Source organism: Gnatocerus cornutus, chromosome 1 (genome assembly GCF_029298725.1).
Source record: "Gnatocerus cornutus isolate USDA-ARS CGAHR chromosome 1, icGnaCorn1.1, whole genome shotgun sequence".
NCBI lineage: Eukaryota > Metazoa > Arthropoda > Insecta > Coleoptera > Tenebrionidae > Gnatocerus > Gnatocerus cornutus.
The window spans coordinates 13,292,883-13,320,462 of record NC_142233.1 but is presented as its reverse complement, the minus strand read 5'-3'; the positions used below and the strand labels follow the sequence as shown (position 1 = coordinate 13,320,462).

The following is a 27,580-nucleotide window of genomic DNA, read 5'->3' as shown; positions in this document are numbered from 1 at the left end:
TAATATTCCATAAGGACTGTGTAAATTTCTCATAGATTTTTGAAAGATTCTTTAGATATTTCCGAGAGTTTTTTCCTAATTCCTAATGAAATATTCCGAGTTCTCAGAAATTATTCAGAGGTTTGTTGATGGATTCCTTAGGGATGCTGTAGAAATTTCTCATAATTTACTAAAAACCTCTTCCTCAAGGATTTCTCAAAGACATTCGAGTTTTCAAGAAATTCCCTAAATAAATTTTCCGAGGAATAATAGAAATTCCCAAAATTACTCAGAAACTTATCAGAATTATTATTATTAATTACATTATTCAGAAAATTTTAAGAGATTCATTGAACAAGTTTTTTTAATTCTCCATTAGATATTTATTAATAAATTAAAAAAAATCCATCAAAGATTCCCGTAGGATTCCTCAGGCAAAATTCACTAAAGTTCTGATAGATTATTTAGAAATTAGTCAATATTCCACAATAATTACTCAAAAATTAGCTAAGGAGTCTAAGGACTCCTAATAGATTATCCACAATTCGCCAGAATTGCTCAGGAATTACTCAGATTCCTTAAAAAAATTCTCAAATGTCTCAAGATTTCCTATTATCCAAAAATCCCCAATTGAGATAACCGCGTCGTCATCACGCCATTACATCACCTGTCTTCGAATTTCATGCCAGAGAGAAAATAGTGCAGGTCGAAATGCTCATGAAATTTACGTGTCTTCAGTTCAGCAATTCGCGTTGAGGTGAATGTCGCCGCTTTCTTTCGACTAGCGTTTATTTGTTACGGCCCCACTATCGCACGCTAGTTGGAAGGTAGGTTGGAAGCTTGCCGGAGACCAACCATGGCTCATGGTTCAGACCGCTGACCGGCCGCAGACCCAACATTCACAAGATTTTTTTAGTGATGTGATCTAACGAAGCTCGTGCTGTTCCAGCGGCGACGCGCCTGTAAGACTTTCAGTGATTTTACGTTGTGTGAGGGAGCGATGGGGTTGATAACAAGACAGACTGTGGTGGTGGCGGTGGTGATTGTGCACTGGACTTTGGCCATCGAGTGCCCCGAAGGGAGGAATTGCAGCGACGGCGCTAAGAATGGTACGTTGTGTTTGTAAACATTCTACCAACCTTGCGGTTTGTTTACACTACTTCCTGATCCTGCATTAGATTAACATTTGCAACCTTCGTGCAAGAAACGCTCGTTTTATCGTTTGACCCACATTTTTCCTCCGAAATCGCGGATTAATCCGCGATTTAAACGAAATTTATCATTCACTTTGGTGGCCTCACATTTGCGCCTCCGGCAATTACTGGCCTGGCATTGAACTCCCGAAGCTCCGGAGAAAACTCAAATTATCTAAGCGAAATTACTTTTAAATTACTCAATTTTTGATCCAAGTTTAAGCATCGCTTGGAAGTAATGAGTTTTTGCATGAAATTTCTTTGAATTCGACTGGCCACTGTGGTCGGACAAATAAAACCTTTCTAACAATAGTCGTTTTTTACCTCGTGACGTAGAGGATATCTATAGAAAATTATACCTTTATAACATCGAAGAAGAACACAACCGATCACGAATCGAGTCAGCCTTGACGTTGAATCACGACTAGATTTTTAAACACTTCCCGAAGATGTTCAAACCGGAGAGAAAAAATTCAATTAAATAGCCTCTGGCGTTTTGGAACGATTGATTAAGTAACGATTTCTAAGGTCAAAACACGCAACGGTTTTGCGGATTTGGTGCGAATTTCTAAAAATAAACATTTTGAGGTGCTTTTTCGTGATTATTCTTTTCGGTTTTAAAGCTAAAAATGCAATTCAAAGGAAATGGAGAAATTTAACCGCTTTGGCATTAAAGAAATTATGGCTTAGGTGATGAAATTGGAATAAGAGATTTATTTGTGACGTGCAGTAACTTTTTATGATTCGCCTTTAAAATTTTTAGTGTAATTGATTAATTAATCTGGGGACAAACAAGGTTATTTGGGAGGCCTTGAAATGTGAAAAGGGTTGGCAGGCCTGTTGTCTATGTGATTAGTAGAGTTACCAACAAATGTTAAGTTCCTCAGCTTGGAGAACGTAAGACAGATTCATTAGGTCATTAGAGAATAATCAGGGAATCCTTTGGGATCCTCCAGAATTCCACAAGAATTTATTGCGAATTCATCAGTTTTCCTCGGGGAATTTCTTAGGGATTGTCCTGGATTGCATATACCGTTTTTTTAGCGATTTTTGGCATTTTCTAGTAAATCGCCAAAAATTCTCTAAATAAGAAATGGCCCTAGAAATTTTTCAATTTTTTTTCAGGTTTTTTCGGTAATTCGTCAAGATTCTTTAAAGCCCTCTCAAAAAAAATTCAAATATTCTTTAGAGATTTTATAGAAATTCTCTAGAAAATCCAAGGAAATCCCAAATAATCCTCAAGGATTCATTGACGAGTAATATAATAAGGGACTCCATTCTCCTGAAATTCCTGATAGATAACTCATTAATTCGTCAGTATTCCTTAGGGATTCAATAAAAATTGTTTATAACATTTCTTCCTGAGGGATCCCTACTGCAAAACTTTCCAAAGAATTCCTCAAAGATTTATTATGAATTTGTCAGATCGTCCTGATGGATAATTCAAAGATTTATAAAATCATTCCTGATGTATTACTTGTCAGTATTCCTCAGGGATTATCCGGAAACAGTTCTTCATGGATTACTCAGAAATCCAGGATTATTTCTCAAGATTTTCTTAGACTCAAAATTCTCCACGATTTTTCTAAAATTTTTCAAATATTTCTTAGAGATTAAAAAGAAACTCTAGCAGAGATTCTTTATAGTAAAAAGTAAATCTTCAGACACTCAAACTCATAAACTCAATTCTTAATGGATTCATCAGAAATTTCCCAAAAACTTCTGATGGACTACTCAGAATTCCTCAGTATTGCTCAGAGATTACTCGGAGATTCGTCAATAACTTTTTGAGAATTGTGTAAAAAATTGTGATTTTTGAAAGATTTTTTTGTGATTTCCGAATGTTTTCTCAGGGATTCTCTAAAAATTCCTTATAAATTACTTAGAATTTGCCAAACTTTCTCAGGGATTACTCAGAGATTCGTCAAGGATTCTCCAGAGACTTCTAACTATAATGGATTACCCAGAATACGAGTATTGCTCAGGAATTACTCAGAGGTTTGTCAGGGATCATTGGGAATTTTCCACAATCTACCAATAGATTATTAAGAATTTGTCAAAATTCCTTAGGAATTACTCAAAGATTCGTAAGAAAGCTCGCAAGAATTGTGTAGAATTTTATTATTGGTTTTTGAAACATTCCCGAAAGTTTCTCAGAGATTTCCTAAAAATTCCTGATGGATTACTCAGAAATTGTCAAAATTCCTCAGGGATTACTCAGAGGTTCGTCAGGGATTCCCCAAAAACTATTAATAGATTACCCAGAAGTCGTCAGTACTGCTCAGAAATTACTCAGAAATTTGTAGGGATTTTTCAGGGTTTGCCCAGAATCTACTACTCTAATAGATTATTCAAAATTTGTCAAAATTCCTTAAGGATTATTCAGAGGTTCGTCAGGGATTCCCCAGAAACTCCTAATGGATTACCCAGAATTTGTCAGTATTGCTCAGGAATTCAGAGGTTTGTCAGGAATATTCTTCATGGATTACTCAGGATTTGTCAAAATTTCTTGGAGATTGTTCAAAGATTTCTTAGAGACTATGTAGAAATTTTTGATTAATTTTTGAAAGATTCTTTAGAGATTCCCGAAAGTTTCCTCAGGTATTGTTCAAAAATTCCTGTTGAATCACTCAGAATCCGTCAATGGTCCTTAGGGATTACTCAGAAGTTCGTCAAAGATTCTCCAGAAACTCTTAATCCTAATGGATTACCCAGAATACGTCAGTATTGCTCAGGAATGACTCAGAGGTTCGTCATGAATCATTGGGAATTTCCCAGAATCTACCAATAGATTATTAAGAATTCGTCAAAATTTTGTAGTAATTACTCAAAGATTCGTTAGAAAGCTCTTAAAAATTGTGTAGAATTTTATTATAGGTTTTTGAAAAATTCCCGAAAGTTTCTCAGAGCTTTCCTAAAAATTTCCGATGAATTACTCAAAATTCCTCAGAGATTACTCAGAAGTTCGTCTGGGATTCCCCAGAAACTATTAATAGATTACCCAGAATTTGTCAGTACTGCTCAGGAATTACTCAGAAATTTCTAGGGATTTTTCACGGATTGCCCAGAATCTACTACTCTAATAAATTATTCAAAATTTGTCAAAATTCCTTAAGGATTTCTCAGAGGTTCATCAGGGATTTCCCAGAAACTCCTCAGAATTTGTCAGTATTGCTCAGGAATCGTCAAAAATTCTTGGAGATTATTCAAAAATTTCTTAGAGACTATGTAGAAATTTTTGAAAGATCCTATAGAGATTCCTGAAAGTTTCCTCATGGATTGTCCAAAAATTCCTGATGGATTACTCAGAATCCGACAATGTTCCTCAGGGATTGCTCAGAGATTACTTTAAATATTCCGAAAGGAGTCCCCAGAATCTTCTCTAATAGATTACTCAAAATTTTGCCCAAAAAAATACTATAATGAATTATTTAGAATTCGTCAAAATTCCTTAGGGATTACCCAGAGATTTCGTATTCCTTAGGGATTGTAAATTTTTCCATACATTTTTGAATGATTTCCGAGAGCGAACTTTCAAAAAATTTCAGAATTCGTCCATATTCCTCAGAAATTACCCAAAATTCAGTATTACTCAAGAATTACTCAGAGGTTTGTCAGAGATTCTTCTGAGATTTTAAAGAAACCACTAATGGCTTACTCGGGATTCGTTAATATTCCATAGGGATTACTTAAGGTTTATTAGAAATTGTGTAAAATTTCTTATAGATTTTTAAAAAATTGTTTAGAGACTTCCAAAAGTTTTCTCAGGAATTCTTCAAAAATTTCTTATCGATAACTCAGAATTCGTCAAGATTCCTCTGAGATTAATTAGAGATTCGTCAGACATTTCTCAGGAATTCCCCAGAAACTCCTAATGGATCACCCAGAATTTGTCAGTTCAGGAATTATTCAACGGTTCGTCAGGGATTTGTCAGAAATTTCCTAGAAACTTCTAATGAACTACTCGGAAATCGTCAATATTCGATAGGGATTACTCAGAGATTTGTCAGAAATTCCTTAGGGATTGTGTAGAAATTTCTGATTGGGTTTTAAAGCATTCTTTAAAAATTTCCAAAAGTGTCCTCAAAGATTCTTCAAAAATTTCTGATGAATTTTGTCAATTTTCTCAGGGATTCTCGAGAAACTACTAATGAATTTGTCAATATCCCTCAGGAATTACTTAAAAATTCGTCAGAGATTTCTCAGGAATTCCCACAGAAACGCCTAATAGTCTACCCAAAATTCCACAATTTTGATTAAGAATTCCTTAAAGATTTAGTAGATTTGCTGAAAGATTTTAGACATTTTTTAGAATTTCGCACGAATTCTTGAAAAGATTACTCAGAAATTCTTCAGTATTCTTCAGGAATTGCTAAGAAATAATTCAGCTGACTAAAGTGTAAAATTACAGAAAATTTTAAAAATTCACAAATTTAAACTTTTTTTTTGAAAATTTTGTAAATCGAAAACTACTTGAATTTTTTAAAATGCACGCACTACGAATTTAATAAAATTCTGACAATTCTAAAATGAACAAAATTCGATCCTTTCTTAACGAATTTGCTTTCTTCACTGAGCACGCGCCTGTACTCTTTTTCTTCCTTTTTAAATTTAAATACAAACTACAGATAATTGATAAATCGACCAGAAACGATAAAAACAAGCCACAAACGACACAGAGACTTTGTTGAAGAAACTTTCCTAACACGCTTCTACTGAAGAAAATTACATTTCTTTTCAGTAAAGTTACGCGACGTGAATAAAACACAATACAAAATTACCAACCAAAAGAACCACAAGAATGAATTTGTTGTACGATTATCGTCTATTGTTTAGCAAATTAACAAACCTTGGAACCAACACAACTATTTTCATTTCTTTGAAATATTTGCCAATTATTTTGTACTTTCTAAGACACGCTCAAACAGCTTGAAAGTGATACCGAACTGTAGCCACATAATTTCCAAAAGATTTATGTTTCCGGAGATAAGTAAGTAGTCTAATTTTCTTAAAACTTGGAAAGCTGGTAAAATCGTGTCCATCTGTTTCTACAACTTTCTTAATCCAACAAGTGCATGATGATCGCGCCTATTCTTTCGCCACGATGATCTAATAAAATCGATGACTAACTTGTCCTTTTCTGGGAAATTCATGCAGGAGAATTACGTATTGCTATTAGTGACATAAATAATTCGCCCACGTTTTGGTTGGTACAACAAAAGAAACTTTTTTTTCACATCCACGGCAATCAACAAATCCTCTACACTACTCAAACGCGGTGACTTTAATGACGGGTCACACAAGCAACCCGCATAATGAAAACAAACGAACAAGATTAATTATGCAGATACGTTATTAACTCAATTACTGTGGTAATTTATGTATCAAGTAGTGTAACAAATGATGTTAGTAGATCAGGCAAGATTGAATTCATTAGGCGAAAATTGTGCGAATTTTAAATAAAACTCAAAATTCTGATTTATGGTTATTTGTAGTAGAAAAGTGGATCTCTAAAGTGGAATGGCCCCTGATTCCAAACCTGAAGTCCGTTTTGATCCATCAGGTCCGGATTAAAAGATATTCTTAAAAATGGGTTTTATTATACTTGTAAAGTTATGGAATTGCTCAACACTATTTTTGAAAAGCAATTTAATAAGCTTTTTAACGAGCCATTAAACTCATTGCTAGGATTAGTACTTCCCACGATATTTTTGAAAAACGGATTACTCAGAGATTTCTTAGAAATTGTGTAGAAAATTTTCATTAATTTTTGAACATTTTTTTTGAGATTTTCGAGAGTATTTTTAGAAATTCTCCATGGATGGATTACTCGAAATCCGTCAATGTTTCTCAAGGATTACTTAGAGGTTCGTCAAGAATTCCACACGGAGTCCCCAAAAACTTCAATAGATTACCCAAAATTTGTCAGTATTGTACAGAAACTGCTGATAAATTATTCAGAATTCGTCAAATTCCTTAAGGCTTAAGGACTACTCAGAGATTTCGTATTCTTTAGAGATTGTGTACATTCTTTTCTAGATTTTTGAAAGATTCCCGATAGTTTCCACACCGATTTTCCAAAAAAATCCAGAATTCGTCAATATTTCTCAGGAATTACCTTAATATTCACGATTGCTCAGAAATTACTCAAAGGATTATCAAGAATTCCTCAGAAATTGCCCAGAAACTGCTAATGAATTATTCGAAATTTGTCAAAATTCCTTAGAAATTATTCGAGATTTCGTATTCCTTAGAAATTGTGTAGATTTTTTTCATAGATTTTTTGAAAGATTCCCGAGAGATTCCACAGCGATTCTTCAAAAAAAATTTCAGAATTCGTCAATATTTCTCAGGAATTACTTAGAATTCACTATTGCTCAGGAATTACTCAAAGGATTGTTAAGAATTTCTCACGAATTACCTAGAAACTTCTAATGAATTATTCAGAATTTGTCAAAATTCCTTAAAGATTACTCAGAGATAAAAAATTCCAGAATTTGTCAATATTTCTCAGAAATTACCTAGAATTCACTATTGCTCAGGAATTACTCAAAGGATTGTTAAGAATTCCTCAGGAATTACCCAGAAACTTCTAATGAATTATTCAGAATTTGTCAAAACTCCTTAGAGATTACTCAGAGATTTCGTATTCCTTAGAAATTGTGTTAATTTTTTCATAGATTTTTTGAAAGATTCCCGAGAGATTCCACAGCGATTCTTCAAAAAATTCCAATGTTTGTCAATATTTCTCAGAAATTACCTAGAATTCACTATTGTTCAGAAATTACTCAAAGGATTGTTAAGAATTCCTCAGGAATTACCCAGAAACTGCTAATGAATTATTCAGAATTTGTCAAAATTTCTTAGAGATTACTCAGAGATTTCGTATTCCTTAGAAAATGTGTAGATTTTTTGAAAGATTCTCAAAAATTACAGAATTCGTCAATATTTCTCAAAAATTACCTAGAATTCACTATTGCTCAGGAATCAATGGATTGTCAAGAATTCCTCAGGTATTGCCCAGAAACTGCCAATGAATTATTCAGAATTTATCAAAATTCCTTAGAGATTACTCAGAGATAAAAAATTCCAGAATTTGCCAACATTTCTCAGAAATTACCTAGCATTCACTATTGCTCAGGAATTACTCAAAGGATGGTTAAGAATTCCTCAGGAATTACCCAGAAACTTCTAATGAATTATTCAGAATTTGTCAAAATTCCTTAAAGATTACTCAGAGATAAAAAATTCCAGAATTTGTCAATATTTCTCAGAAATTACCTAGAATTCACTATTGCTCAGGAATTACTCAAAGGATTGTTAAGAATTCCTCAGGAATTACCCAGAAACTTTTAATGAATTATTCAGAATTTGTCAAAATTCCTTAAAGATTCCTCAGAGATAAAAAATTCCAGAATTTGTCAATATTTCTCAGAAATTACCTAGAATTCACTATTGCTCAGGAATTACTCAAAGGATTGTTAAGAATTCCTCAGGAATTACCCAGAAACTTCTAATGAATTATTCAGAATTTGTCAAAACTCCTTAGAGATTACTCAGAGATTTCGTATTCCTTAGAAATTGTGTTGATTTTTTCATAGATTTTTTGAAAGATTCCCGAGAGATTCCACAGCGATTTTTCAAAAAATTCCAATGTTTGTCAATATTTCTCAGAAATTACCTAGAATTCGCTATTGTTCAGAAATTACTCAAAGGATTGTTAAGAATTCCTCAGAAATTACCCAGAAACTGCTAATGAATTATTCAGAATTTGTCAAAATTTCTTAGAGATTTCTCAGAGATTTCGTATTCCTTAGAAATTGTGTAGATTTTTTTCATAGATTTTTTGCAAGATTCTCAAAAATTCCAGAATTCGTCAATTTTTCTCAGGAATTAGGTACCTACCTAGAATTCACTATTGCTCAGGAATTACTCAAAGAATTATCAAGAATTCATCAGGAATTGCCCAGAAACTGCCAATGAATTATTCAGAATTTATCAAAATTCCTTAGAGATTACTCAGAGATTTCGTATTCCTTAGAAATTGCATAGATTTTTTTCATACATTTTTTTAAAGATTCCCGAGAAATTCCACAGCGATTTTCCAGAAAATTCTAGGGTTTGTCAATATTTCTCAGGAATTACCTAGAATTCACTCCTGCTCAGGAATTACTCAGAGGATTATCAAGAATTCGTCGGGAATTGCATAACTAACTCTACCTACGACTTCTTTAGTTTGTTGGAAAGCCTATTTAATTACTTTTTGAATGATGTATTATAGAGTTTCATAATTTTGCAAGTTGTTGAGAAAAATTAAAAAACCAAAACTAATCGCAGTGGACACAAAAAAAAATGCAATTAACTCAGAGTCCTGCCCTGATACAGCAAAACGGCCTTTAGATTCAGAATCAGATTTCGTTCAAAATTGGTCGACTAGCGTAACGAATAATGATCAATACTTTCTTCCACTCCTTTAGTGATTGTAACTGCACTTCTTACTTTCGAGGCTTTCTAGGCCAAATAAATGTTGGCGGTTATAGACCCACTAAGAGTTAATTTGCAATTCTTTCGATTTTTTAAGGAATGGATGAAAAAATCCTGTTATTCCGATTTTTATGTAGGTGAACGACCGTTACTCCAGTGTAATATCGAAGGCCTAAAGCGCAATTATTCAGCTTGGAAAATCATCAATAAATTGCGAGGAGGTGCGAATTTAATCCTTTTTTTCATGGATATTCCAGTGAAATTTTGCTAGAAAGTGGACACTGAAGTTTACAATGGAGAAATGTTGCGCTGCTGAATGTTAATAACCTTCTGAAGGTTACTGCATGTAATTGACCGTTCATAATAAAATGGTGCTACTTACGAATGTCTGGTAATGCCATACCGACGTGCAACGAAATGTTTTATCAATGCAGCAATCGCAACATCCGGAAAAACGGATAATGAGGGTGCTCACGAATGGGACAATTGTAGCGTGCAGATTTTTGTTCATTTTTCTGTGTTTTAAGTCAACAGACCATTGGAAAAATTACTACCACTTTCTTTTAGCTTTTCCTGGGCGTTTCTAGTCACTTACTCTTTCCAGTTTAATATCCGTTGAATCATTTTTCCTTTTTTGAGGTATTCAACTAGGTCTAATGTAATACGGTTTGTGGCATCTCAAAAGACTCCATCACCTTTCTAGATGATTGGACGGTTCTTGCTTTCTTTGGGACTTATTCATGGCAATCATGATTGTAAACGCATTTTTAGTTTTCACGGGTGGTAGTGAATCTGGGTCACATCCGTGGTGACAAGTCATCTTTTGGAGTCCCGTACATTCTTTTGTTTTTGTTGGAAAGTTTGCATTCTTCTTTTTAGTTACAAAAACCAAGCAGGAAAATTAGCGTTTTTATTCCCGACTTTTCGATGGTCTGGATTGACATTGACAATGTAACTGACCTACCCCAACCACCTAGTAGAAAAGAATTTTTTAAAACGGTGGCGTTTTAGAACGCGAAATCTGGCCATTATGTCTGCGTTGTCTGATATTGAGGTTAAAGAGCGGTTGCTACCCAAAATGCTTATGGGGAATTGTAAAATTTTTCTATCATAACTCGAAAACCATTTGACATTGAAACTTCAAAATGAAATTTTGAAAATATGGTATCCTTACAATTGTCTACAGATTATCCATTGGATGTTTTGATATGAGTTCTCTAACATTAATTACATTCCACCAATTTTGGCTTTGGTTGTTGAATCAAAATTGTACCGGAATTGATTGTAGAATAAACTGTTCTGAATACAATCGTCCAAATATTCTTATAATTGAAGAAGTTATTGTAGACTTTCAATCTACGCTGAAATTTTATAATTTACAACCAACAATTGCCGGCAAACCACAGAAATTAGCGCTTCTCCACAAGTACAAAATTTATGATGGGGTCAGGCTGTTTGACAAAACCAAGAAAGCCAGTTGTTTGTGAAATAATAGCTCTTTCTTGAAAATAACAATAGAAAATCAATAGAACTGTATTTTCATCTTTGCACTGCATTATTGGACTATGCCATGGACCACAGGAAAAATTTAAAAAAAAACCTTTTATATTAATAAGCATTTCTATACTAGGAACAACTACGTTTTTCACGTTCCTATGCATTTGTTATACAGAATCGAAAGCAAAAATTTGTTTTTTAACACCAATAATTTTGTCGTCGCGACGTTTTAAAATTGTAATCTGTAAATTTTAGCCATTTTTGAGGCATAGTGGAACCAAACGCTAATTAATTTTTTTAATACATATAAATGTGTTGGCATTTCAAATTTGATTGAAATTGTTATTAAAATTTAAAGAAAAATGCGTTTTTATCAAATCAGACAAAATTGGAAACTACGCTTACACCAAACGATCCTTTAGGTCGCTTTAAATTGTAACAAAAGCCGTACGATCTCAAATCCAAATAATCTTCAATGTACTTTACCAGTGTTTCGTCATGATATTGAAGACTAGCGATTTTTCTCAAATTTAAACCACAATTTGCATAAAATTTTAAATAAAAACAGAGACTTTTTTAGAGTTTTATTTCTTGACTTTTTTTACTCAGAAAACTTCACAAATTTAGAGGTAAAACAATTAAACCTCCTAGCTTTATTTTCTAGTAGATGCCCATTTCCCTGCACCAATTTACAGAATTTTAGTACAAGAAGTAAAACTTTTGGAAAATTTAATTTTTTGTAATAGATAAAAATTCAAAATTTTGGATTTTACTCCTCAATAAACTCGACAAATTTAGGGCTAAATTTATGACATTTGGTAGAGTTGTTCTTTCATAAGTGCCTATTAAGTGTACTAAATTACAAAATTTTGGAACTAGAAGTGATGATTTTGGAGCTATAGATTTCTAGGTGTACATAAATATTCATAATTTTTGATTTTATGCTCTAAGTTCGATAAGTTTTTCGTTAAATCAATGAAATTTGATGAACTTTTTACCTCCTAAATGTTAAAAAAAACAGCGAAAATTTTGGAATTTTTAATTTTTAGAGCAAGCTACAAATTCAAAATTTACGATTTTACTCAATACATTTGACGAATTTTGAGGTAAAACAATAAAATTTGATAAATTTGTTTTTTATTAGATATTTACTTCCTGTACCAATTTACATAATTTACAATACATATAAATGTGTTAAACATATCTTAGTTGTCATTTCAGATTTGATTCAAATTGTTTCTAAAATTTAAAGAAAAATGCGTTTTTATCAGTTTAGTCAAAATTGGAAACTAATGATCTGCAGACGAATAAAAAAGGGATTTTTGAAATTTGGAATAAATGTAGTTTGTAAGTGTTTCGCCATGATATTGAAGACTAGCGTTTTTTCTCAAATTTAAACCACAATTTGCATAAAATTTAAAATAAAAACAGAGACTTTTTTATAATAGTTATGTCAAAAAAAAATTAGCTAGTGTTTCCACTAAAACTCTAAATTTCACTTCTTGGGCGTCGCGATGCTAAGCTGACTAATAAAAAAGCGTTATATTCTGAAACTTAATCAACCATAAGCCACAAGCATTTGAACAAAAGGCGCATATTTGTTTTCCAACTAATTTTGGATTTTTTTTAAATTTAAAAAATATAAATTAGGCAGTTTTGTGCTTTCATGATTTTGATCACTTTTTCCATTATTAAGTATATTAATATACTTTGAATATATGACGCACCTCAATTTCCGCGATGTAAAAACGAAAAAAAAATGCATCTTACTTTATAAAAAATTCCGGTATTTTTAAATGCTAAAGAAACAAATAAGAAAATCAAATCTAATGTAATTTTTTGGTTCAAAAGCTTATAAAACGACACTTCAAGGCTAAAAAGCTTCTACGGGAAACAGCTTGTCAAAGAGTCCCTCGACCATGTCAAATTACCTGTCATAATTTTTCCAAATCCCCTTGTTCGCTCCGCTCAGTGCGGTGATTGATAGTAGGCAAATTATCGGCAATTTGACATGGCCGTAGATTTTTTATTGAATAAATCGATCCATGATAAAGTCGTACGTAATGAAAAAAAAATCTAGTTTTCTTGTATGTATTAATTTTGATTTTTTTCAGATTTTGTCTCGAAACCAATTTTTTTCATTCAAGTTTAACCAGATTCGTGGAATTTTTGGTGCAACTTTTAAACAGAATGCTTTAATTATTTTATGCCTGAAAGTTCCAAAATTTCCAAAATACGAATAATAAACTTGAAGTGCCGGTTTAAAATCAAGCAAAGTTTTATTTGTAGAAAGTTAAATTGTCTTTATATTTGTTTCATCTGGTCAGGATTTAAATACAATCATAATTATTAATCATTCAAAACACACTAATAAAATCTTTACTCACTCATTTCAGTTAGATAAAGTATTGTATTATGTACCCACCCATTCGCAAGAAGCATAAAATAAAGTTATGTCATGACTTTCTAGATGACTTGTCACTGATGTCACTTCCATCAATTCTTTTAATGCTTTAAGTAATTCCAACCAACAAAAGCTTTGGATGAGAAAATATTGTTTTATATTCGAGTGAAGTATAAGGTGTTCCACGAATTGCAGAACATAAATAACATGAGAATTTCAATTTTATTTGTTTTTTGCTCACCCGAACTTCCAAATAAAATTGTGCTCTAAAAAGGCTCCTAATTCAAGAGGCATTTTTAGGATCTAACGTTATTGCGGCATTATTGAAACAAACGAATCAACAACGAAAAATTTTAAATTTTTCACTCAAAATTTCGAAGTTGGTGTTACTGAAAATTAGAAAGGTAACCTTACTTTTCGAATTTATTTGTGTGAACAGAGACCATAAAATTTCTTTAGGCAAGTTTAGACATAAAGCAACATTTTGCACATCAGTCACACAAACTTTGAAATTTCGAGCGGGAAATTCGAAATTTTACATTTGTTAATACGATATTTTACTAATGCCGTCGAATTTTAAAAATAACTCTGAGAACAAAAATTTTCTAATTCATAACTCGCCATTTACCAAATTTAATTTGAAGGTTTGTGAGAGCAGGAAAAAATAAAATTCAAATTTCCATGTTATTCAGCTATCCGACACTCGATACTCATTACAAAAATGTCTTGACTTGGAGAAGTGGAAATTTATGTCTAAAGAAAAATTACTTTCAGATTTGTACACAATTTTTTATACAAAGATAAACTGATACATATTATTTCTTTAAGGTTTTAATTGCAGCCAACAGATGCTTTGGATAAAATATTGTATTATATTTGAGTACATACAGGTTGTTTTTGAAATGCATGTACAAAACAGTTCTGTGCTAGTCCAGAAGTATGAAGTTTGAAAAACCAACTTTGAAATCAAGATAAAAACAAGATAAAATGAATTATAATCCACGTACTTTCTACACCACTGGCAAAAAACGCACCTGGAATGACTTGTTTCCTAAGCAACCACCAACTCGATTTTTGTTCAAATTATAATCAGTGGCGCACAAGCAAATTTATTAAAATTTTTGTGTAATTTTATCTCCAAAACAAAAAGAGTTTTACTAACACTTTTTTCTCTTAATCAGCTTAACTTGTGACAAGGAATTGCCAAACTCTTTTTTTTGTGCATGCATTTAAAAAACAGCCTGTGTATTAACATTTTACAAATAAACATGCAAAACCTTATTTTCTCAATCAACAACCTTCAGAATAACTGATTATTATTTTGGGTAAATAAAATATGCTTAAAGAATTACGAGTTAGAATTGAACTATGTGCTAAAACAGGTAATGAGTCAATCAAATAGTGGAAATTGGTTTGAGTTAAGGAACAAATTTCATTCCTTTGACATTTTTTGTAAAATTAAAAATAATAAAGTTCTTCCTTATTTTTTGTTTTTTTCGATTTTAAGAACACTGCTTGATAACATTAAAGTTTTAATTAGAGATTTATTTATTTTAAATTAAACAAAAAATATTATTTCTTTTTCATTTTTTGTAAAATGAAAAATAACGTTTTTTTCCTCTTGTGAACTCAATCCGAGGACATACTGTATTATAGCATTTATGATTCGACGGCCAAATTAAAAATTACTTAATTTATAATATGCCATTTATAAATTATATTGTACTTTTTCAGAGATATCTTTATTATTTTAAAAGATATAATAATTTTGGTTCAAAATAGGTTACATCAATGTTATTTTCCACTTAAAGAGGCGATTTTGAATTGATCATAGTTTACTTATCTTGGGAACAATATTTTACTTTTTTGCTTGCATGTTTATGAAAATTACAAATTATTTTTTCTCTATTGTGCATTTTTTTTTGTCTAGTTATCTTCGAAATAGTACAATTTAGGTGTAGCACACTACATTTCGCTTAGTTTAATTTCTAAATTTTATATATATATATATATATAATCTCAAAATAATCTTTAATATAAAAAAATTTAGACAAAACGCTTAAAAAATAGTTGGCAAACCTCTAGAATCTGACGCAAAAATTTGTTTTTATCAATGATACTTTTGGCGTCGCGGCGCCTTAAAAATGTAATGTTTATCGATTTGTGAGTGTTTGTGGACCCAATCACTATTTTTGTCAGTTGTCATTTTAGATTTTATGCAATTTGTGTTTAAAATTTAAGGAATAAATTTAAATTTAAATTTTAAAAAAAATTAAATTTTATTTCTTTTATCAAGTTAATTTCCAAATTCATAACTTCAAAATGACACCAAACTATCAACATCTTGTGTCGCAACTGTCATATATCCTTCAGTTTGCTTTAGATTAGATTTAAATTTGCTGAACATTAAACTTCTTAGACGTCGCGACGCCAAACTAAATATGATAAAAACCACATTTTTGCGTCAGATTCTGAAGCTTGATCAACTATAATAAGCGTTCTGTAAGTTTGCAAATTTTTATCTTTGAAATTAACCATCCAGTAGTCTGCTAGCTCAGCCCCAGGCCTAAAATAAAATTCAATACTGTAATTTGCTTGAAAATGATGTAAAACATTCTAAATTTGAAGATTGTATTCAGTAGATTAAAAAACATATTTAATTACAACGTGGAAATAAGATAAACTTGCAAATCAATAAACATCAATTTAAAAGTGAACAAATACACAAAATGATGGATTCTATGCAAATATATTCACTCATTCACTCAGTCATTATTACTTAGATAATCAATTTTCCTTTCATCATTCCAAAAAAAATGTTTTTTTTTGAAACGGCACTTTTTTCCAAAAAAGAAAAAGCACATTTTTCATGTTCAAAGTCAATTTTTTTTATAGTCACAACTTATAAAAATTTCGCGAGTTAAAAATACGCATGTGACTCAAAAAAATAATACACTTAGAGTTTAAAGTTAGACAACTTTTGAAATCTGGAAGAAATAATATCGCGCCAGAGAGGTCCGGTCAATATATTTATTTTATTACAAATTTTACATTTTTGCACTGACAATGCCGGAACAAAAAAGACGGTAGTCAAACAAGCAGCTATAAGAGATTTGGGCTTTTTGAGTCAATTAGTTTAGAGAGTGCAACGCTTTTTTTCCACCTCTGGGTCTGAAAGACCCCACCAGACTGCTGGAAGGTTTTAATGACGATTTTAGGGGTGTCCATAATCGTTTTTAATTGTATTTAAAATCTTCAAGTAATAAAATTGTAAAATTCATCGTTAGCTCCCAGAATATTTTTGTTTTAAGTTTTAAATATCTGTAAATCCAGACCTGATGGAGGTAAGCGGGCGTCGGATTCAGAACCAATAAAAATTTTATTAAAGTATCTAATACTTCACTTTCTAGCGATTAATTCTTAATGAGACGCTTGTCGTATAGAATACATACATACATATTCCCCTGTAATTTATCTTTCATATTTCATATTTTTACTACTTGTTTATTGTTTCTGTATTATTATGTTCCGTTCATTAGAATTTTACTGCAACTTTCGTAACATTATGTAACAACAAACTAGATAATAGCTACTAATAGACCTAGGATAGAATGGATTTTATAACCGCCGCAGATTGAAAAGTCGGTTTTAAAAATCCGAGCGGATGCAAGGATTCTCACTTCCAAGACAGAGAATTCTGGAATTTCATTAAATCTCTATCTCATTGACTAAATATTGTTGATTCAAATAGGGAAACAAGGAACTTGTATCTGTCCCATATTTTAATATTCTGAATATTCAAGTACAATTTTAATTCAACCGAGGAAGTTATTATCTTTAGTAATTACCAATTTAAACCTTCATAAAACACCATCATTCCCACACTCATTGCAACATAACTGTTCCAATTTGACGTTCTTCTTCCAATCTTTCTAGATCTACAATTACGATCATCGTGTTTCCGTGTTAAAATTACAAGGTCTGAATTGACCACATTTATCGGTGTTTTGTAATATTACACCTCGAGTCGTTTTGGTTTACAAAAAGATTTATGCTTTAAGGTGTGTATCAAGCAATAATCATGCAAATAGAACAATATCTTGTTATTGGTGCAAGAAGCAATTTAACAACAAATATGGGTCAAAATAAACAATGGTAGGTTCGTGCTTATTGTTGACTATAGACAACATCGGCCAAAACTTTCACTGTTATACAGGCATAATTTACATATTTAATTATTTTATTCGCGTTATAGAGGAACTACGGTGTGAGAGAATGATAAATGCTGATTGTTGAGATGAGATTAGAGGATTAATTGTACCATTCATGTTATTGGTGGGAGGATGTGGTAAATTAAGAAAAAAATTGCCAAAATATAAAAAATGTCATTGGCTGTAATTTAAAATTATTATTATGCAATTAAGGATTCAGTGAACTAAACCATTAAAAAATTAAAAGGAAATGGAAAATTTATAAATTGGAAAAAAGGAAAATGAATGCAGAAAGTGGAAGAAATGGAACAAGTTAGATAAACAATGTATAATAGACAGTTGTTCGAGTTCCGCAATTTCTTAAATTCTTTAGATTCTCAACTAAATCTTGGAGATTCTCTAGGCGCTAAAATTTGTACTTGATTAAATTATTTCAAAAATTTATATTTGTTTCATAACTTTTTGTAAAAAATTGCTGCAGTTCATAAAATGAAAGATTATAGCGACAATGAGAACTTTTACTTATATGGAATTCACATCTGAAGCACTCAAAATTTTTACTCCATTTTCAAAAATTCGCTTCTTTCTTAATTCTATGGATATTTTGGAAAATTCATTAGTTCTGTATTTAAACAGACATAATCCAGTAAAAACTGGCTGCAATTTCTCGAATGGACACTCATGATCACAAACAGAAAATTTATTCCACGCAAGCAAATCTGAGGAATTTTTTTTTAACTCCATTTTCAAAAATATGTAGTTTTAATAATTTGGTAAATAATTTGGAAAATTCCATCTTTATGTGCTTAAATAAACATAATCTAATATAAAATAGATGCAGTTTATGAAATGGAAACTCATGGCGACAATTAGAAATTTTAATCGGGACTAACTAATCTGGAGTACTCAAAATTTTTATTCGTATTTTTCTTAATTCTGTGGATAAATTTCTTATTTCTGTATTTCAACAGACATAAGGTAATAAAAAATAGTCACAGTTCATAAAGTGGGAGCTTATAGCAACAATTAGGAAAGTTATCTCGAATTAACAAATCTGAAGCACCAAATTTTTTTACTCATTTTTCAAAAAATCGTATTTTTCTTAATTTTTTGTATATACTGAAAAATTCTTTATTTCAATGTTTAAACAAACATAATCTCGTAAAAAATGGTGGCAGGTCATAAAGTGGAAGGTCACAACGAAAATTACAATTTTTTATACTAAACTTTTAAAGCAGAGCACTAAAATTTTAACTCCACATTAAAAAAATCGTATATTTCTTAATTCTGCTGATAGTTTTTGGATTTAAAATTTTTGATTTAAACAGACGAAATCTAGTAAAAAATAGCTACAGTTCATGAACAAGAAGCTCATAGCGTCAATTAAGAATTTTATACCAAACTCGCAGATCTCACTTTTAAAAAATTCCTATTTTTCTTAATTGTATGAATAATTCGGAAAACTTCTTGTTTCTGTGTTTCAGCAGAAACAGTTTACTAGAAAGTAATTGCAGTTCATGAAGTGGAAGCTCATAGCAGCAATTAGAAAATTTATCTTGATCTAACAGATCTGGAGCACTGAATTGTTTTACTCAATTTTTAAAAATTCTGATTTATCTTAATTCTGTAAATAAACTAGAAAACTTTTTATTTCTGCGTTCAATCAGACATAATCGAGTAGAAAATGGCGGCAGTTCATAAAATGGAAACACATAGCGACAATTAAAATTTTTATAACAAACTAGGATATCTGGAGCACTGATTTGGTTTCCTCCATTTTCAAAAATTTGTAAATTTTGTAATTTTGTGGAAATTTTTGAAACTTCTTTTTACTGTATTTAATAGACATAATCTAGAAAAAAATATCAAGGGATCATAAAATTACAGCATATATTTGAAATTAAAATTTTTTTACCAAACCATCTGATTTAAAAAAAAATCTTATTTTGGTTATTTCTGTCAATATTTTATAAAATCTCTGTTTTGGTATTTGAATAGATGAACTCTAGTTGAAAATAGCTGCAGTTCATGAAATTGAATCTTATAGCCACAATTAGAAATTTTACAACAAACCATAAGAGATCTGGAGCATTATTTTTTTTATTCCATTTTAAAAAATTTGTATTTTCCTTAATTATGTAGATAACTTGAAAATTTTCTTGTTTTTGTGCTTAATCAGACATAGTACAGCAGAACATGACCACAATTCAGTGGAAGTTCATACCAGCAATTTGAAATCTTATACCAAACTAGCAGATCAAGAGCGCTCAAATTTTTACTTTCAAAAATTTGTATTTTTCTTTAATTCTGTGTATGGTTAAAAATCCCTCAGTTTTAGATGTAGACAGACAAAATCTTGTTAAATATAGCTACAGTTCATCAAAAGAAGTTCATAGCGACAACTCAAAATTTCATCCGAATTCACAAATCTGAAGCACTCAATTTTTGTATACTATTTTTTTAAAAATTCGTATTTTTCTTAACTGTTTGTTTTTGTGTTAAATGAAGGTAATCTACTAGAAAAGACATACAGTTTATTAATTTCAAGCTAATAACAACAATTGGAAATTTTATCACGAACTAGCAGAAGATAAAGAGCACACATTTATTTTTCTCCATTTGAAAAATTCGTATTTTTTTAATTCTTTGAATAATTTTGCCAAATTTTTGGTTTGTGTATTTAAACACAAAATCCAGTAGGGAATAGTTGCAATTCTAATAATAGACAATTCTAGAGTCAAATAAAAATTCCACATGATGTGAAGGCGCTTTCAATGCTTCCACTTTAAAACTTTTATTGCAAACATAATTTTTATTACAACATTCCTGATATAATAATGGCTCACCATGTACACAATTAAAACACCCAACAACGATTTTCTTTTGTTTTACAACTGTGATTGCCAAATCGCCGTCATTGGTCGAAAAAAAAACTTCGCACTATTAAATCTAAACCTTTCGCAACCTTTTCAAATGTTACCCAGTCCCTATAAAGCATATTAGCTCACAATCAGATTAAAATTAATTAATTAGTCGACCACCAATAGCTTGGGAAAAGTTTTTACTGTACTTATATAGCTTATAGCTTATAGAAAAAATTAGGAATTTTATTCCCAACCATAAGTGCAATTTTTTTCTCCACTTTTTAAAATTTGACTTTTTTCATACTTTGTAAATAAAATGGAAGTTTTCTTATTTCTTTCTTTAAACAGACATGATCAATTAGAAAATGCCGCAGTTTATGAAATGGAAGCTCATTGCAAAAATTAGATTTTTTATACCGAACTACTACGAAATCTAGAGCAAAACCCTCAAATTTTTACTCTACTCCACTTTCAAAAATTTATATTTTTCTTAATTCTATAGATGGTCAGAAAATTCCTCGTTTTTGAATTTAGACAGACTAAATCTAGTTAAAAATAGCTTCAAGCAATGAAAGAGAAGCTTATAAGATCAATTAAAAATTTTATACCAAACTCGCAAATCTGAAGCTGAAATTTTTTACTCAATTAAAAGAAAACGTATTTTTTTCTGGAAATAATTCGGAAAACTTCGACTTTCTGTATATAAGGAATGATTATCTACTAGAAAATAGTTGCAGTTTATGAAATAAAAGCTCATAGAATAAATTAGGAATTTTATTCCCAACCATAAGTGCATTTTTTTTTCTTCACTTTTTAAAATTTGACTTTTTTCATATTTTGTAGATAAAATGGAAGTTTTCTTATTTCTTTCTTTAAACAGACATAATCAATTAGAAAATGGCCGCAGTTTATGAAATGGAAGCTCATAGCGAGAATTAGATTTTTTATACCGAACCACTAAGAAATCTAGAGCAAAACACTCAAATTTTTACTCTACTTCACTTTCAAAAATTTATATTTTTCTTAAATCTATAGATGGTCAAAAAATTCCTAGTTTTTGAATTTAGACAGACTAAATCTAGTTAAAAATAGTTACAAGCAATGAAAGAGAGGCTTATAAGATCAATTAAAAATTTTATACCAAACTCGCTAATTTGAAGTTGACATTTTTTACTCAATTTAACAAAGCGTATTTTTTTAAACTGGAAATAATTCGAAAAACTTTGACCTTCTGTGTATAAGCAATAATTATCTGTTAGAAAATAGTTGCAATTTATGAAATAAAAGCTCACAGAAAAAATTAGGAATTTTATTCCTAACCATGAGTGCTTTTTTTTCTCCATTTTTAAAAATTTGACTTTTTCCATATTTTGTAGCTAAAATGCAAGTTTCCTTATTTCTTTCTTTAAACAGACATTATCAAGTAGAAAATAGTCGCAGTTTATGAAGTGGAAGCTCATAGCGAGAATTTCTAAACTTTCAAAAATTTGTATTTATCGTAATTTTGTAGATATTTAAGAATTTCCTCGTGTTTGGATTAAAACAGACAAAATCCAGTAAAAATACCTACAGTTCATAAAAGAGAAGCAAATAGCGTCAATTAAGAATTTTATACCAAATTTGCAGATCTAGAGCATTTGTACTCAAAAAAAAAAAATCTCACACTATTAAATCTAAACCTTTCGCAATGTTTTCACATGTCACCCAGTCCCTATAAAGCGTATTAGCTCACAATCAGATTTTGAAATTAATTAGTCGACCACCAATAGCTTGTGAAAAGTCGTAAACTTAATCAGAAATTGCGTGAATTCGTTCTGTTTTGTATTCCTTTAATAGCCCGAAGAATCGGATGTCGCATTAACAACCCAAACAAAAAAGTGAGTAACGTCCGGTAAAGACGATACGTGAGAATGAATGAACGTCCTATAAACTTTGCGGAAATTTTCAGCGTTTTAATAGGCTTCAAAGGATGTGATGATATGAAGAAAGGTTGCGCCGGTGTTACATAACAGTATAATCCTCCAAGTTCTCACTGGTAATCGCTGCGAAGATCTCCCGTAAATTTTAGTTAATAGCAGCGCAACGACAAAACGAAAAACTGATTAAGCCTATCTTGTTTGTTACGCATGAAGAGGCTTGATTATAGCCTGTGATTTTTACGCATAACAAATTTTACCAAGTTCAATGAACACTCGGTACAGTGTCATTTCACGATATTCATTGTTATACCGCTGGAGTTTCTACTATGTGGGCACACCGCAAGAATGTGATTTAATTACAGAGAAAACAGAGTTAATGCGAGACATTTTTTTATCAATTATTGCGAGCAGTTCCGTTAAATTCTTGTAGGCTTGCTCAACCTTGTAGTTATGCTTGTACCGTTTCGATAAAAAACGCCAAATTTAGAAAATTGAAATTATTATAATAACGACAAAAAAACACAAATTTTATCGACGGGAAATCCAAGAGTAATGTTGATAGCCTTGGAAAATATTAAAAATGCACACGTTTATGGTTGAGGATCTGTTAAAAAAATTAATTTATGCAATGCTGCGTGTTGCTGATGACTGTTTTAATACATAAAAGGAAAACGGAAAATTTCCTGATTTGGATATTATCAATCAAGTTTCTAAAAGGACTGAGTGACTAAAGTGTTAACTTTCCTTTTAACTAAATTACTATTCGAGATATCTGTTATCTGTTAAGGAATTTTCCATCACTTTGTGCTTTAATAATGGTTTCTCAATTTCTAGTATATCCTCGTTTAGTTTGCCTGATTCAGTAATAAGGTAAAAAAAATAAGCAAAAAAATAAAAATGGAAGAAAAAATGGAAATAAAAGACAGTCGAATTTGTTGGTAGAATGAAAAACATTAAGAGATATCGGGACATTTGAAGCTCTAAAGGTATCAGGCCGTTTAACATTCAAAACATTTCTTGCTTGTGTTTTTCAAGATAAAATAAAAATAGCTGCAGTTCATAAAAGGAAAAATTATAGCGATAATTAGAAATATTATAACAAATCGGAAGCACTTAAATTTTTACTTAATTTCCAAAATTTCGTTTGTTTCCTAATTCTGTGAATATTTTAGAAATTTAATTGTTTCTGTGTTTGAACAGAAATAATCTAGTAGAAAATAACTGCAGTTCATAAAATACGACAAATAGGCATTTTATTATAAAATAGCAGATTTTTACTTTATTTTCCAAATTTTGTGTTTATCCTAATTTTGTAGATAATTTGGAAAATTCAGAATTTCTGTGTTTAAGTAGACATAATCTAGTAAAAATCAGAAGCAGTTCTTTAATTATTATTTGGAATTAGGCAATCGTTTTTTGTGAATAATTCGGAAAACTTAGAAATTTCTTTCGAACTAGCAGATCTTAAGCACTTTTTTTAATTCATTTTTCAAAATTTGTGTTTTTTTAATTCTGTGCATAAATTGGAGAATTGCTTATTTCTGTATTTACACAAACATATTCTATTTGGAAAATGTTGCAGTTCATAAAATGGAAACTCATGGCGACAATTAGACATTTTTTCGGGACTAGTCGATCTGAAACATTCAAATTTTTTACTCAATTTAAAAAAATCGTATTTTTCTTAATTCTGTACAAACTTCGGAAAACTTCTTGTTTTTGTGTTTAAGTAGAAATGATCCCAACTGGAGAAAAACCACAGTTTCTAAAGTGAAAACTTTTAACACCAATTAGGAATTTTGTCCCAAACTAACAGATATGGAGCTCTTAATTTTTTTGCTACATTTTTAAAAATTGGCATTTTTCTTAATGTTGTGATACAATTGAAATTTTCTTTATTTCTGTTTTTAAACCAACATAATCTTGTAGAAAATGATCGCAGTTTAAGAAGTGGAAGCTCATAGCGACAATTAGAATTTATATACCGAACTACTAGGAAATCTAGAGTAAAACACTCAAATTTTTACTCTACTTCACTTTCAAAAATTTATATTTTTGGCCTCATGAATTGTAAACGTCAAATTAACATTCAATTGACAGCTTCGGAAACACTAGATTTACAAGCGCCCTGGACGTTTACACACGCCGTGCTGTAAAAATTGCCCAAATCGTCTGCTCTTCACATGCGTTTATAAATTAAAATCACTTTACCATAATGAAGATTGATCATCAAAGTGGAATCTACCTAAATTATTATCTCAATTAAGACAATATTTCTATTTTTAAAGTAATATTAAAACGTTTTTTATACAGCGCCATCTTGTGTACTTTTTGTGCACCAACTACAAAATTGACAGAATTGACAGATGATGAAATTTACAAATGTCAGATGTGACAGTTCTCATAAATTTTGAAAAATCCGATTATTTAAATTAAAATTTTTCGGCCAAAAAGTTTAATACAACTCTTGTGCGTTAACCATTTTACAGCGCTCAATCATTAAAGCACTCCGGCTACGCCGTCGTGCTTCAAACTGATTTCGCGCTGTAAAATGTAAGTTACCACACGCGACTGTAAATAACTATTTTCTTAATTCTATAGATGGTAAGAAAATTCCTCGATCTTGAATTTAGACAGACTAAATCTATTTTTATTCCAAACTCGCAGATCTAAAGTTGAAATTGTTTATTTAATTTAAAAAAACGTATTTTTTTTAATTCTGGAAATAATTCGGAAAACTTCGACTTTCTGTGTTTAAGCAATGATTATCTACTAGAAAATAGTTGCAGTTTATGAAATAAAAGCTCATAGAAAAAATTAGGAATTTTATTCCCAACCATACCTAATCGCATTTTTTTTCTCCATTTTTTAAAATTTGACTTTTTTCATATTTTGTAGATTAAATGGAAGTTTTCTTATTTCTTTCTTTAAACAGACATAATCAATTAGAAAATGGCCGCAGTTTATGAAGTGGAAGTTCATAGCGAGAATTAGATTTTTTATACCGAACCACTAAGAAATCTAGAGCAAAACACTCAAATTTTTACTCTACTTCACTTTCAAAAATTTATATTTTTCTTAATTCTATAGATGGTCAGAAAATTCCTCGTTTTTGAATTTAGACAGACTAAATCTAGTTAAAAATAGCTAAAAGTACACAAGATGGCGCTGTATAAAAAACGTTTTAATATTACTTTAAAAATTGAAATATTGTCTTAATTGAGATAATAATTTAGGTAGATTCCACTTTGGTGATCAATCTTCATTATGGTAAAGTGATTTTAATTTATAAACGCAAATGAAGAGCAGACGATTTGGGCAATTTTTACCGCACGCCGTGTGTAAACGTCCAGGGCACTTGTAAATCTAGTGTTTCCGAAGATGTCAATTGAATGTAAATTTGACGTTTACAATTCATGAGGCCAAAAAATTTTGTACCAAACTCGCAAATCTGAAGCTGAAATTTTTTACTCAATTAAAAGAAAACGTATTTTTTTTTAATTCTGGAAATAATTCGGAAAACTTCGACCTTCTGTGTATAAGCAATGATTATCTAAAATTAGAAATTTTATTCTTAACCATAAGTGCATTTTTTTTCTCCATTTTAAAAATTTTACGTTTTCCATATTTTGTAGATAAAATGCAAGTTTCCTTATTTCTTTCTTTAGTGGAAGTGGAAGCTCATAGCGAGAATTTCTAAACTTTCAAAAATTTGTATTTATCGTAATTTTGTAGATATTTAAGAATTTCCTCGTGTTTGGATTAAAACAGACAAAATCCAGTAAAAAATACCTACAGTTCATAAGAACCACATAGCGTCAATTAAGAAATTTATACTAAATTTTGCAGATCTAGAGCATTTGAACTCAGTTTGCAAAATTTCGAATTTTTCTTAATTCTGAAGATTTGTAAAATTGTTTTTGTTATGACACAGATATTATCTAATAGCAAATATCTGCGTTTTGTAAATTGGAAGCTTATGGCCAGAATTAGAATTTTTATAACAAACTTGCAGATCTGAAACACGGATTTATGTTCCTCCTTTAAAAATTCGAATGTTTTGTAATTCTGTGGATATTTTGAAACCTTTTTTATTTACGCATTTAAACAATCTGAAAAAATTCGAGAAACAACAGAACCTAGAAGGAACATGAAATAAAAGAAACTACAAAACCAATACAACTAGTCAAATTAAAAAGTTAAAAATGTTCAGAACAAAAAAAAACAGTTAATCCACACAATCTAAAATGAACAAAATTGAAATCTTATTAAATAATTGTTAACTAAGCTGTAAAATATTCCAAACAATTTCGAAATTACAGATGCAGCAGAATTTAAAAAAATCTATAAAATTTAGAAGATTATACAGAAAGTGGAGATGAAATACAGAGATAATGAGAACCTACAAAAGTTTATAAGGAACATTTCAAAGAATTATTGAAAATCGAAACAATCCAAAGACCTAATTAAATTAAGCTGTGGGCTCTTAAAATCGAATCCTAAAAAAATCTAAAATTAAAAATCTAGATAGTAAGTAAAGAGAATCGAGAAATTGTGTAATAAAGAATCGAAATAGAATTGGAAAGAGAAGATCTAGAGAGAATCCAAGGAAAATCCAAAAATTTCAGAAAAATAAAAATCAAGAACGAAAGAAATTTTTAAAATCTACAGAAGCCTGAAGAAATCGAAGCAACCATTAAAAAAATAGACAAACTTAGGAAGAGAATCTATAAGAGAAAAATAATGCGAAGGATGTAGAGAAAACGTAAACAGAATCTGAATAGAACTCAAAGAAAATGTAGAAAATCCAAGCGAAATCCACAAATTCAATTTAAAATTTGCTTTGAATTCACATAACAAGGACGATGTAAATAAATGTTTCATTCATTTTTTAAGGGGCCCAAACATTATTTTGAAGGCAAAAATGAGCCTTTTCCATGCGAATCAAATCCAATTTTTAACATTCATTTATAAGTTTCAGATATCAAAATTTCAATATCAACCTATAAATGTTATTTTCAATTGTTGG

The 27,580-nt window shown here is 30.5% G+C and overlaps 1 protein-coding gene across 2 annotated transcripts in view; it reads left to right on the top strand.

The window, feature by feature from the left end:
* The first annotated feature begins 775 nt into the window (after positions 1 to 775).
* Positions 776 to 27,580, top strand: part of sas (stranded at second transmembrane protein) — a 48,881-nt gene continuing 22,076 nt past the window's right edge. For both annotated transcript variants that reach the window (XM_088038999.1, XM_088039007.1), the window contains exon 1: positions 776 to 1,088. In XM_088038999.1, coding sequence (XP_087895125.1) covers positions 980 to 1,088 — 109 coding nt within the window. In that variant the 5' untranslated portion in view covers positions 776 to 979. The remainder of the gene's footprint in view (positions 1,089 to 27,580) is intronic.